Genomic DNA, 13,758 nt, shown 5'->3' with positions numbered 1-13,758 from the left:
GTGTGATAAAGCTTGAATGTTGCTTGGGCAGTGTGATAAAACTTCAATATTGCTGGGGCAGTGTGATAAAGCTTAAATGTTGCTGGGGCAGTGCGATAAAACTTGACTATTGCTGGGGCAGTGCAATAAAGCTTAAATGTTGCTGGGGCAATGTGATAAGACTTGACTATTGCTGGGGCAGTGCAATAAAGCTTAAATGTTGCTTGGGCAGTGCGATAAAACTTGACTATTGCTGGGGCAGTGCAATAAAGCTTAAATGTTGCTGGGGCAGTGTGACAAAGCTTTACTATTGCTGAGACAGTGTGATATAGCTTGAATGTTGCTTGGGCAGTGAGATATAGCTTGAATGCTGCTGGGGCAGTCTGACAAAGCTTTACTATTGCTGGGGCAGTGTGATAAAGCCTGAATATTGCTGACTACAGTGAACAGCAACAAACAAACAGTTTTTGTGAGCCATGAAACAACCTCATTGTTGTTTGGGATAAAGTTTGGTCAGTTGAATTGAAAGCAAAAGACATAACGCTTCTGCTACTGCCAAGTAAACACTTCCAAGTAAATGATAGAACTCCAGACTGAGAAATTGTATTTGAAGAAATGAGGCAACTTGGACTGTTTCAGCCCCATGGAGTTAGAGGACAGAGGACAGGAGTCTGAATCGAGTGAGGACAGTGATGATGATAGCCAGGACCAAACTCCATACAGACAGGAGATGTCTGAGGAGAGGAGAGCCAAGCTGAGAGAAATAGAGGTGAATAAGCTGTTTTATCATCCAAAACTGGCTCCCAAAGGAGATATAGCTTGGGTGAGATCAAGCGATATCTACATTGTAGATATCTCTGCAGTGAAATTGCATCACAATGCTTTGCAGACCATTGTGACATCATTGTTTACAATAACTAATGGCTCTGCTACTGAAGCTGTTAGCAGTACTTTTTACACTTAAAATATGATACATTTGACACTGCTTATTACTGTCTACAAACTGAAAAAGTTTGAAGAATAAAATCTCACCCTCTTGTCCTTCCACTTTTATCAACTCGTGTTGACATATTTGATATCAAAAGGCACTTGGTTAAGATTCTCTATATAGAGTAGACAGCGTCAGAAATAGTCCTTGCCAAACTGCCCAATAGTTTAAGGTATCATAAAGATTGGTAGAAATTTGCCCCTTTTAAGGGTTTTGCAGTATGTTATTGTAATAAGGAGTCTTAGGCCTCGTGGACTAAAACTGTTAGTTTCTAATTCTGGTAGGGGCAAGTCATTTTAGCTGTGGGTCAAATTTACAGACTTAGCCAGTGACTTAGTCCTTCAGCCTGCTTAGTGACAGTGGGGTAGGCTAGCCTAACGAATGAGTGCCCCTCCTTGTCATTGTAGTATTGACTGTCTGTTGTTATACTGAGAAGGGGTGGTGGGGTAGCCTAGTGGTCAAAGCACTCGCTCATCATGGGTACAATGTGTGAAGCTCATTTCTGGTGTCCCTTACTGTGTTATTGCTGGAATATTGTTAAAAGTGGCGTAAAACCATACTCACTAGCTCACTTAAACTGGTAGGGGGCATCACTTCAGGTTTCCTTACACATCAAGCTGGCAAGTCATGATTTAACTGAAGTACTGTTCAAAGCTGTCACTCACTCACTCACTCACTCACTCACTCTGTTGATGCAGGTGAAGGTGATGAAGTATCAGGATGAGCTGGAAGCTGGACGCAGATCTCGCAAACCTAACTTAACCTTTGCAGAGCAGATAGCCCACTATCGCAAGAAACTCTTACAGAAGGTATGTACATGACAGTCACATTGAAACAATTCTTTTAGTCCAAGTAACTTAACCGAGAAGAGTGAATATCACCAGTGTTGTATTAATAAAAAAGCAACATGCAGTTGCCAAATCGGTGTATTAGTTAAAGAAAAATATTATTCTTATTTGTTCTGTACTTCTGGGCGTGCTCTGTAATTGTTCGGGTAATTGTAATTGTTGGTGATTGTTGCAGGAGACCAGTGAGTCCCCCGGAAGAATGTCACGTGAGAGGAAGAGACACAGGTCAAGGTCACCATATTCACCATCACTACGCCTTGGCTATGACAGTCCCAAGCGATCAAAGAAAACGAAAAGGTTGGTTATCAGTCATGCTGTAACAGCAAGATAAATGTATGCACATAAGGCAGGATATTACATAGGTTGTCTGTTTTGCGTTGTCCTCATTTATTCAATACCATTGATGTGAAGGGACTCATCTGGCCATTCTCAGAGGCTAATGTTCAGCAAGTCTGAGGGGCGGTCGGGTAGCCTAGTGGTTAAAGCGTTCGCTCTTCACGCTGAAGATCCAGGTTCGATTCCCGACATGGGTACAATGTGTGAAGCCCATTTCTGGTGTCCCCAGCCGTGATATTGCTGGAATATTGCTAAAAGAGGTGATAAACCATACTCACTCACTCACTCAGCAAGTCTGTTGGTAAACATTTGCAAATTTGAATTAGTGATATACCAATTCAAGTTCACATAAACTGTTGACATTTGTGATTTAGTTACACATTATTGCATTGCATGCTATGTTGGAATTATTTCAGCTTATAAGAATATGAGAACCCCTTACAAATAACTGAATTAAATCCCAATTTGCCTGCCATATACATTTGTATAAAATCCTAGATGAATCCTTGTGTTTGTTCCTTTGGTTTCTGGGAATGTTTGACCCCTTATGGTTATGTAAGGTGGCAACTTGAGTTGGTTAGAACACCATCAGCGGACCACTTGCAAGGAGACCTGTGAGACCTGTTAAACAACAAACAAACCAAAACTTGCTAGGAATTAGTGTCAATAGAAATGGGACTTGGATTGATATTCATACTGATGGGGGGCAAAGGTGGCCCAGTCAGGCGCCACAATTTGCTGTCCAGAGTTGCATCCTTTAGGTAGGCCAGAAACCTATGATTGTGGTTTCAAATCACAGTACCCCGATTATGTTTCTAGGTCTGTCAACAAAGTGGTGTATTTCTGATACGTGCATCACTTCAGACTTTCCGCCCACATTAAGCTGACGTGGCATGATATAACTTGAATACTGTTGCAGTGTTATACCCAACTCTCTCACTCACTTACTGATGCTTCTCATATGCCACCTCCAGGTTAAGTTATCCGGACTGAATATATAGCACACTTCCTTTACTCACACATTGTTACCCTCATCCACACTGTCTTCTGCAACAGCCCCAAGAGATCTCGACGGTCAAGGTCACCAAAGTCAAGGTCACCCAGGAAGTCTCCATCAAGAAGTCCAAGTCGTCATCGGCACAAACACAAGAAGAACAAATACAGAGACTGATGTCCGTGCCTCAGTATTTCTTGTATATATTGTAAAGACATTGTACAGTGACAAGCTACGCCAACAACTACAGTGATCTCTCCCACCTTCTGCAGGTTTTAAGTCAGTGTTCCAAAGTGAATATACCTGCCAATCCAAACAAGATATATTTTTGTCAAAAATTTGTTTGTCTGTGTTGTCGATTGGTACAAATTTCTCATGACTTGCTGCATTTTCAGATGAACTTTGAACACTACTTGCTAGACCTACTGCTAGACAAACTTAATAAAAGTCAAAATGAACACCACGTTTTGGGACGTAAGCGTTCTTCCAGCAACAAATGAGCCCATTTTCACTGACCTTGAGACTGTGGCCAAGTTTGGCGCTGTGGACGTGGAGTTTGTGGAGCTTTACAGCTGTCAATGCCTGGCCCAATAGCATACCTTCAACCCCTGCTTTTATCCACAGGTTCAATTGTCGGAGGGTGGTTTTTCTTGAGGTTGTTCAGCAGTCACCTTCACACGTTATTTGATTAGTACAATGACACAATAAGGGATAATGATCTTTATTCATTCTTTAATATATGTTTCTTAGGGAATGCAAATTTCATAGTTATTGCAGTGGGGTTGTACAAGTTCTTTCAAAATGTTAAAAAAAGAATCTACAGAAAGAACTTAACCATTAAGAATATTGTCCAGGGCCCTGTTCCTCAAAGCGATCTTAGTGCTGCATTGATCGTAGGCCTATGATGAAGTATGGGAGTTACGACCAACTTAGTACTAAGATCGCTTTGTGGAACAGGTTCCAGGTTTGGCATTCTTGCAGGTCAAATTCCGACCGGTGTACACGGTTCTTTGTTCTACATTCAGATTTTCTCTGTTTCTCCTCCACACCAATGGCAGCATGTAATGCATTCAGCAATGAGTTCACTGTAGTGATGTTGGGCCAGGTGGGATGAGGCATTATTCTTATCCATTCATATTTACCATTCATTCATCACGTTTCATCACATTTAAAATGCAAGAACCAAATGTACATCTATATTGAATGTTCCTATGTAAGTCCTTTGAAGATTTGTCCTTTTTTTCTTCTGATGGCACCCCTTCAATCACTCTTTCTTGTATGAATCAATTGAAAGTACAAAATATTTGAACAGATACTTTCTGAAGATTTAACAGTTTTCATTTAGCCTGAACAAGCTTCAGTTCAATTCAATATATTCATGGGCATGCCATATCGTTCCTTTGGGTTGAGGGGCAGTCAGGTATCCTAGTGGTTAAAGCGTTCGCTCGTCTCCGAAGACCTGGGTTCGATTCCTGACATGGGTACATTGTGTGAAGTCCATTTCTGGTATTCTCCGCCGTGATATTGCTGGAATATTGCTAAAATGTTACACCATACTCACTCACACCTTCGAGGTGATATTCAACATATCATGACTGAATCACCCTCTAAAAAATGTCAAGATTTGTATTTTTAACTTATCAGTCATTTGTGACTGCAGCATGCATGTTATGTCAAGTATTTAATAAATGAAACTTATTTCCCAAACTTAGTTTATGTTAAGTAAGAATCCTTATCTTCTGCAGAGAAATGTGCGGCGTTAAACAACAAAGGACAAAAAGGCAGAGAAATGTAGCGTTTTATCATAATGCCCCAGTCAAGAGTCAAGGTCCTGTTATTATCAGTTAACGTATGGATTAAAATGTAGAAAAAATACTTTGATTGCATGATCAGGCAATATTTCTGTTCAATATCATTTTGGAAATTACGCAAATTTTTTTAAACAACCTTAACAAATAATGATATTACAGAAGTACATAAAATTTTCAATTAGTCATGAATTCTCTTGATAAAATTATTATGTGATCTTCTTTTAGAAGATTTTGTGAGGATTTGTACCAACGTTTGACATGTTTGTATCAGCTATCAACTCCACAGCATCTTGGGTGCTCAATGAGAAGACTATCATAATTTATTGATTGCTAGTATCATGCATTTTGTGTCAATTCGTTTTTTAATGATGTTATTAATGCAAAAGTCAGGTGAAACATATGCACTGTTAACTGATCATCGTTTCCAAAGGAAAGATATTGTTGAAGGAACTGCTGTGTGTTCGCAGGGTCATCCGGTTAATCAAAGAGGAAGATGAATTTATGTTTATTGCTGCACCATATTTGAATGTGATGTACATTTACTCTCTCATCAATCAAGTCACATGTTGTTACCATTGCTGCCAATCATGAAATAAAAATGAACAAGTTATGTTTTTTCTCCTGTTTTATTTCAATTCACTGTGACCGGTATAAACTGTGTTCTCAGATTCCCTACTTCCATAATATTACGCTTGTCCTCTTCACCACCTCTGTGACCTGTGAAGATGCCGGAGTAGAATAGGTCTTCAGCAACCCATGCTTGTCAGGTTTGCCTGGCCAAGACTTAGTTATTTAGATGCAAACACAGAAGCAGCTCACCTTTTCCTGAATGCCCCCAAACCTCCTTCCAGTAACATGTATCCTAACTATATGGACTTCACCAAATCAGGTCAAGACTGACCTCACCAGTATCTGTCTGTCTTCATCTTTGATCAGCATCAAACTGCCGTCATTATTAACTGGCTTTGACTGCCCCAGTGGTCTAGTTTTATTGCCGGGAGAGCGGTAGGTCGGGGGGTTCGATCCCCGGCCGCATCATAACAAAAGACGTTAAAAGATGGTACTTGTTGTTCCCTGCTTGGCGCTCACCATTAGGGACTAAAACAAGGACTGGGCAGTTGGGATTCAGAATAGAGTCTGAGTGGAGTATTCATTTTAAACTCATGATATCAGACTCATGGCATGATATCTCAGTGGGCTAGCGCTATAAAACTGACATTAATCCGGACTAGTACAAGCAGCCACCTACACAGGTGCAAGCATGTCGCTGTATAAGAGCAGTAATTTTGGAAGTGACGTTAGACCCCATTTCACCTCACCTCACTTCTAATGGTAAACACTAGCTCAGTTCAGCATAGCTTGTAACAGAACGACTGCCTCAAGCTACCTAAGAAAGGAGTATGCACTTCCGGTCCAGTGACCTCAACCTTCTATATTGGCTATGACAATGTCTGCACCAGACTTCATTATTTACAGACCAATCTAGTGATTAACATTATGAGCTTCAATACAAGAAATTGGGACACAATGACGTGCAATCAACAAAGTCCCCGAACCTGATCATGCCATCCAATTTGTAACCTCAATCAAGAAGCATAGGTTGCTGATGACCTATATTTCTCCATACAGGTAATATGACAGTTAAAAAGTCCTTCAATGTTAAAGGACCTAGTTACAATTGCAATCATATATACTCAAGATATCGTGCACACAAGTTTTTTTCATTAGTACTTCATGCAGTGACCTTGACCTTCACATGTGAAAACATTTCTAATTGCGCAATTATCAGGTGTTACAAATATGAAATCATCATGCCATATTTACTTTGCTTTCAGAACAAATTACATACTGATCATTTCATGAGTGAAAAGGGGGCACGGGTGGCCCAGTCGTCTAAGGCGCCGCGATTCGCTGTGCAGGGTTGCGTCCCTTGGACACGCCAGAAACATATGATTGTGGGTTCGATTCCGGTTCGCCCCGATTATGTTTCTAGGTTTGTCAGCACCATACCTGATCTCGTGGGTTTCACTGAAGTGGTAAACGTCTGAGACCTGCATCACTTCTGGCTTTCCTCCCACATTAAGCTGACTCGCCGCGATAAAACTGGAATACTGTTAAAAGCGGCGTTAAACCCATTTCACTCACTTATGAGTGAAAAAGATGAAAGAGTCCTTGACATTCACAACAAACATGAAGTATGACGGTGTTCATGTAGTTGTTCAGAGTTAACCTGAACCCCTTTTGAAAATGCTTTAAATTCTTATGAATAAAACCAAACATTCCTGAAATTTGAGCCATGTTTCATAATGTGACCTCTAGAGACCTTGACCTTGACACAGGATGTACCCACAAGTTGATGCCATTGAGACCACGATCTAAAGATCACGTATACTCATTTTTGTTAAATTCCAGCCGTACAAGTAAATACTTTTGTGTACACAATATATTTTAACAGTTGGTGACATTGACCTTGAGTGTCATCCTGTCATGTCAGAAAATCTCCACAGTGGTATTATGTAAGAACATGTTTTAAAGTGCGGTTGAGAAAACTAATGCCTAAATTAGAAGATCCGGGTTCGATTCCCAGATGGGTACACTGTGTGAAGCTCCTAATTCCCTTGAATACTATACATTCCTGTTTGGGCTACAACCACAGTCGACAATCTTTAGATTTTTCAACAGACGCCCTCTGCAGTGCCGACATATCTGATAGTTGTGAGGAAAACCCCATACTCCGCAACCCTGCACCTCCTCTTCTTTCCTGTGTGTCCAGATGTAAACAGTCCACATTTGTTATCACGTCTAAAACACATTCGGTTTGCTATTTCTCACTATAGCGTCTTGAGATTGTCTTAAAGACAAGTGCAGGCAAGCTGAGAGCAGTATTTACAGATTTGGAAGTATAAGAAACAATCATTCTTGGAAGTAGTGGGAGATGGACTCTCCCTCTAAAACACCACCCATCATGTGCTCTGGGTGCGGCATTGGTCAAGTGATTGGGGATCCCCACCCTAGATGCCAGTCATGCAAAAACAGTATATGTACACCAAGCAAGATGTTGCTTCTGCAAAAATCTGAACCAAGATCAGTTTGAAAAAGTTTCTGAGGCTTGGGGCATAAAACTGAAGTCATCTAGGAAGACTAGATCGTTAGCAAAAATGTTTACAGTACTAAAAATAGGATGAAGTCCGATAAAGAGTCTCTTCTTATGTTCATTAAAGATCAATCCATTGAGAGGCACTTGGAGTAACACGATGGTGACAAATGGGAACACCGTCTCCCCTTTTGAGGGGCAATCTCACCATCCGTCCCACCCACCCGAGGGTAAGGAGCAGGCGTACTTCACTGGATATGGATCCGCTGATGTGTGTCTGAGCCTGTTTGGTTGTGACTTTGCTTTTAACGTCTCTCCCGCTGATGATGACTCTTTTCCGGAGGAAACGTTCCAAGTATATAATCCAAAAGTTATGCCATCTTAGTCCAACCTACAGGCTCCTTTGTTGGAGCAGACGGGATACGAAGAGCCAGTGTCTAAGGAGGGGGTATTCAGTACTCTACCCTTCAGGTCATATACAGACAACATCATTAGGAAGATAGACAAGTCACTGATTGATTAGCATGAAGGTCTACCCTTGGACTCCAAAGTAGACATGAGCCTGGAGCAGCTGAATTTCGTCCACAGTTCCTTAGTCTTTATCCTATGTATGCAGGGGGGAGCTCCAGTATGGAAGTATGGATGTCGGCCCAGTGTCTTCTCACGCAGCACTTCCATCTCGTACAGCAGAAATGCCAGAATGCGGTGCTGTTGAAGAGAAGTATGTTGACGCAGCTTATCGCAGCTCCACTGGTCTTCTACAGCAGAATCAGCTCCATCAAGGAAGAGATCAACCAGGCGACTAATGAAATGTTCCAGCAATCAACTGTCAACATGGTGTCCAGGATACAGAAACATCCAGCCAATGTTCAAGTTCACCGAGACGCACAGACATGTGCCATCATGGCAGGAGTATTTTCGTGCCCCAGCTCGGAAACACAGACCAACACATTCCAAGGCCGTTTTCACCAAGAGGTCCAGCCCTTTCCAAGACATGGCAAGAGGCAGAGGTAGAGATGATTAACCATGATGGGTTCTCTTTAGGTACTCACCCAGTACTAAATAGACTCATGAAGTCATTTGCATTGGAAGACATACCATGTACATTCCCCAAATTTATCAATAGTACTGTCAGCATACATGGAACAACACAATCCCAAATCAAATCCTACACTACTAATAGCTTCAACAAAAACAGCTTTTCTCCTAGCAATAGATACTGCAGTGAGGGTGTCAGAGCTACCTGTCATTGTTATTTCCACAATTAGACATACACAAGACTAGAATTGAATATCTTTCTGGTCCTTCCTGGAATTTATTGCCCTAAATAAGTTATCAGCAAATGGTCCCTCAGGCACAGACAATACACGACCCCTGCCTTATATGGAAGTGTGGTCATGCTGACAGGCTTTGATGTCCCATCAGAGCTCTGAGATACTATATCACACCAACTCAAAGACTACAGTAAAACAGAAAACGGCTATTCATCTCATGTAAGCCTCCACCTAAAAAGATGTTTTTGTTTGTTTGTTGTTTAACGCGGCACTCCGCAATATTCCAGCTATATGACGTCGGTCTGTAAATAATCGAGTCTGGACCAGTCAAGCCAGTGTTTGACATCATGAGCATCGATCTACGCAATTGGGATACGATGACATGCATCAATCAAGTCAGCGAGTCTGACCACCCGATCCCGTTATGCTACTATTCCACACAGAGCACAAATCCCACGAACCACCACGATTTGTAAATTTTAGTATTCGTGAGGATTCGTGGAATTTAGCAAATATTCTGGTTCAATTCGTGACGCTCTACGATCTAGTTACGATACAGGTACGATAAAGTTACGAATATTCGTTGGATTCGGCTGGATTTGAAAGAATAATGTCAAGAATTCACTACGTTTTACAAGAAGCTATTACGAATACTGCACGAAAGTTAGGAATCAGATACGAATCAGTTAAGAATACGCCGAATGCATGTACGAATCAGGTACGCATAAAAATGAATTCGCGACTATTCTTGACAATTTTGGGGGGTTTCCCTCAAGATAGCTTCAACGTGTATTCGTGGGATTCGTGACAGATTCGTAGCCGAAGCCACGAATTCACGAATCGCCGAATGAGTTAAGAATACCTACGAATGCCTACGAATCGATTACGATTCACTTACGATGCCTAAGAATGCATTACGAATTTGTTACGAATTAACTACGATATTTTTGAATTTTTTAACTTTGAACAGCTTAAAACTTTTGCTAAGAAATTCCCGATAGCTCAAGAATTATAAGAATTAACTACGAATATATGCGAATCAGTTAAGAATTTCATGAACTGATTACGATTCAACTACGAATCCTAAAATTTATCAATTCGTGGGATTCGTGGTCTGTGTGGAATAGTAGTATTACGACAAGCAAAGTCGCCTTTCACGGCAAGCATGGGTTGCTGAAGACCTATTCCAAGGCAACTGTGGCGGGTTGCCTCAAAGCATCAGCAAGCACAACTCTCTACACTAACTTGGGGAAGTTGCAGATCTCATGAGATACGAGCTCTAGCTACATATCTTGCCACGTGGAACACAGCATCTAAGTAGTGGCGAGATGCCAATGGAAATCCCACTATACGTTCTCTGATTTCTATTTGCGAGACCTACAAAGCGATCTTGAGGAGCTATACTCTCTGGGGCCCTTGCTGGCAGCCCAGGTGATAGTTACTCAATAACCTCCTCAACCCTTTTACTATGAGTAGGGGAGGGGGAAGATTCCAGGAAACATCAAAATCACAAGACGAGTTATCCCTTGAATCATTGTCAACTGGTGGTGGGCAGGTCGCTGGCAAACACCTGGACTCATAGATCTAGGTGATATAGGTTTCTACATGTTCGTGGGATGTAACATTGTACAAGCCAACTGGAAATTATGTCATAGGAGACATCAGCACCGTAATTATGCCAAATACGTAAATATCTGACATCACTAATGCAAGCTATCTGGAAATACCAGAGGCCATTTCCCATCAGTCCCTCTGGTGTATACTGTCTAGGATGTGATAGAGGTAGGGTATTCAAAGGAATTATCAATTGATAGTGATGATTGTGTTTTTTTCCTCAGAATACTACCTCCCCAATATATCTGTATGTAGATGGTAAGGATTATTGGTGGAACATAAGCGATGTTTTCCCGGCCCGCGCATGAATAACTATTGTTTGATTTCTGGTGTCCCCTGCCCTGATATTGCTGAAATATTGCTAAAAGCATCATAAAACCCCACTCACTCACCCATTCACTCACAGCTGAAATGTAAATTTAAAATCTGCACTTTCCGAAAAGCAATAGCTGAGATCATATACCGGAAATCAGCAGCAACATAATCCGACAACCAGTAGCTACTGAGGAAATAGTGGAGATGATGTAAATGAAATATACCCCAACTGTTTGACATACATGGTTAAAACATGAGTTATGTTACCTTTATACCATATACTCACCACATAACAAATTCGACCGGGTAGAATAGGTCTTTAGTAACCCATGCTTGCTGTAAAAGGCTACTATGCTTGTCGTAAGAGGTGACTAATGGAATCGGGTGGTCAGGCTCGCTGACATGGTTGATGCAAGTGTATTAAATAGTGACACAAAAGCACTGAAGCCCCCTGTTATGCAAATTCAGTTTTGATGTGCTAAACTTACTTATTTCAAATCCATACTTGGGTAAATAGATATGTCATCAATATTTTCTTAATTGACACTTTTTCTTAATCTTATTGTCTTTGCAAGGCATAAAAAAATAATTTTCACTGAACTTTACTGATGTGGTGGATTTTTTAAGTGTTCAAAGTGACAAGGCTTCTTAGCTGTAGCGACAGACATAGAGAACATGTTATGTTATTAGTGTAGTGATAGGTTCAGTAGATTAGCGGAAGAGGTTTTCAAGTTCAGTGCTTACTGATTGATAACACCAGCATCTCTGCTGGATTGCATCCCACAAGACAACATGCCATCATACAACTGAAATATTGTTCAAAGCAGCATCAAACAATTTCTCTCACACTTACTGATGGAAGGCTTGACACCTACTTACAAGCTCCACCAATCACACAGGAAAGCCATCTCTATCCTCCAGGGAGCTTGGGCGGTGGGGTAGCATTCGCTTATCACGCCAAATGCCTGGGTTCCATGCCCCACATGGGTACAATGTGTGAAGCCCATTTCTGGTGCCCCCAGGGTATATTGCAAAGATATTGCTAAAAGCAGCATAAAACCATAACTTTGAACAGCTTAAAACTTTTGCTAAGAAATTCCCGATAGCTCAAGAATTATAAGAATTAACTACGAATATATGCGAATCAGTTAAGAATTTCATGAACTGATTACGATTCAACTACGAATCCTAAAATTTATCAATTCGTGGGATTCGTGGTCTGTGTGGAATAGTAGTATTACGACAAGCAAAGTCGCCTTTCACGGCAAGCATGGGTTGCTGAAGACCTATTCCAAGGCAACTGTGGCGGGTTGCCTCAAAGCATCAGCAAGCACAACTCTCTACACTAACTTGGGGAAGTTGCAGATCTCATGAGATACGAGCTCTAGCTACATATCTTGCCACGTGGAACACAGCATCTAAGTAGTGGCGAGATGCCAATGGAAATCCCACTATACGTTCTCTGATTTCTATTTGCGAGACCTACAAAGCGATCTTGAGGAGCTATACTCTCTGGGGCCCTTGCTGGCAGCCCAGGTGATAGTTACTCAATAACCTCCTCAACCCTTTTACTATGAGTAGGGGAGGGGGAAGATTCCAGGAAACATCAAAATCACAAGACGAGTTATCCCTTGAATCATTGTCAACTGGTGGTGGGCAGGTCGCTGGCAAACACCTGGACTCATAGATCTAGGTGATATAGGTTTCTACATGTTCGTGGGATGTAACATTGTACAAGCCAACTGGAAATTATGTCATAGGAGACATCAGCACCGTAATTATGCCAAATACGTAAATATCTGACATCACTAATGCAAGCTATCTGGAAATACCAGAGGCCATTTCCCATCAGTCCCTCTGGTGTATACTGTCTAGGATGTGATAGAGGTAGGGTATTCAAAGGAATTATCAATTGATAGTGATGATTGTGTTTTTTTCCTCAGAATACTACCTCCCCAATATATCTGTATGTAGATGGTAAGGATTATTGGTGGAACATAAGCGATGTTTTCCCGGCCCGCGCATGAATAACTATTGTTTGATTTCTGGTGTCCCCTGCCCTGATATTGCTGAAATATTGCTAAAAGCATCATAAAACCCCACTCACTCACCCATTCACTCACAGCTGAAATGTAAATTTAAAATCTGCACTTTCCGAAAAGCAATAGCTGAGATCATATACCGGAAATCAGCAGCAACATAATCCGACAACCAGTAGCTACTGAGGAAATAGTGGAGATGATGTAAATGAAATATACCCCAACTGTTTGACATACATGGTTAAAACATGAGTTATGTTACCTTTATACCATATACTCACCACATAACAAATTCGACCGGGTAGAATAGGTCTTTAGTAACCCATGCTTGCTGTAAAAGGCTACTATGCTTGTCGTAAGAGGTGACTAATGGAATCGGGTGGTCAGGCTCGCTGACATGGTTGATGCAAGTGTATTAAATAGTGACACAAAAGCACTGAAGCCCCCTGTTATGCAAATTCAGTTT

The 13,758-nt window shown here is 41.2% G+C and overlaps 1 protein-coding gene across 1 annotated transcript in view; it reads left to right on the top strand.

Annotated features, from left to right (window-relative positions):
* LOC124120612 (U2 snRNP-associated SURP motif-containing protein-like) overlaps positions 1-5,566 on the top strand; it is a 34,313-nt gene extending 28,747 nt beyond the window's left edge. Inside the window, exons 21-24 of the mRNA XM_048391257.1 lie at positions 619-748; positions 1,666-1,776; positions 1,991-2,112; positions 3,208-5,566. Of these exons, the coding sequence (XP_048247214.1) occupies positions 619-748; positions 1,666-1,776; positions 1,991-2,112; positions 3,208-3,322 (478 nt within the window). The 3' untranslated portion in view covers positions 3,323-5,566. The remainder of the gene's footprint in view (positions 1-618; positions 749-1,665; positions 1,777-1,990; positions 2,113-3,207) is intronic.
* Positions 5,567-13,758: the final 8,192 nt, after the last annotated feature.

The sequence above is a fragment of the Haliotis rufescens genome, unplaced genomic scaffold (genome assembly GCF_023055435.1).
Source record: "Haliotis rufescens isolate VD_foot unplaced genomic scaffold, xgHalRufe1.0.p SCAF_9, whole genome shotgun sequence".
NCBI lineage: Eukaryota > Metazoa > Mollusca > Gastropoda > Lepetellida > Haliotidae > Haliotis > Haliotis rufescens.
Note: the sequence above shows the minus strand (reverse complement) of the source record. Positions and strands in the feature narration are given on the sequence as shown.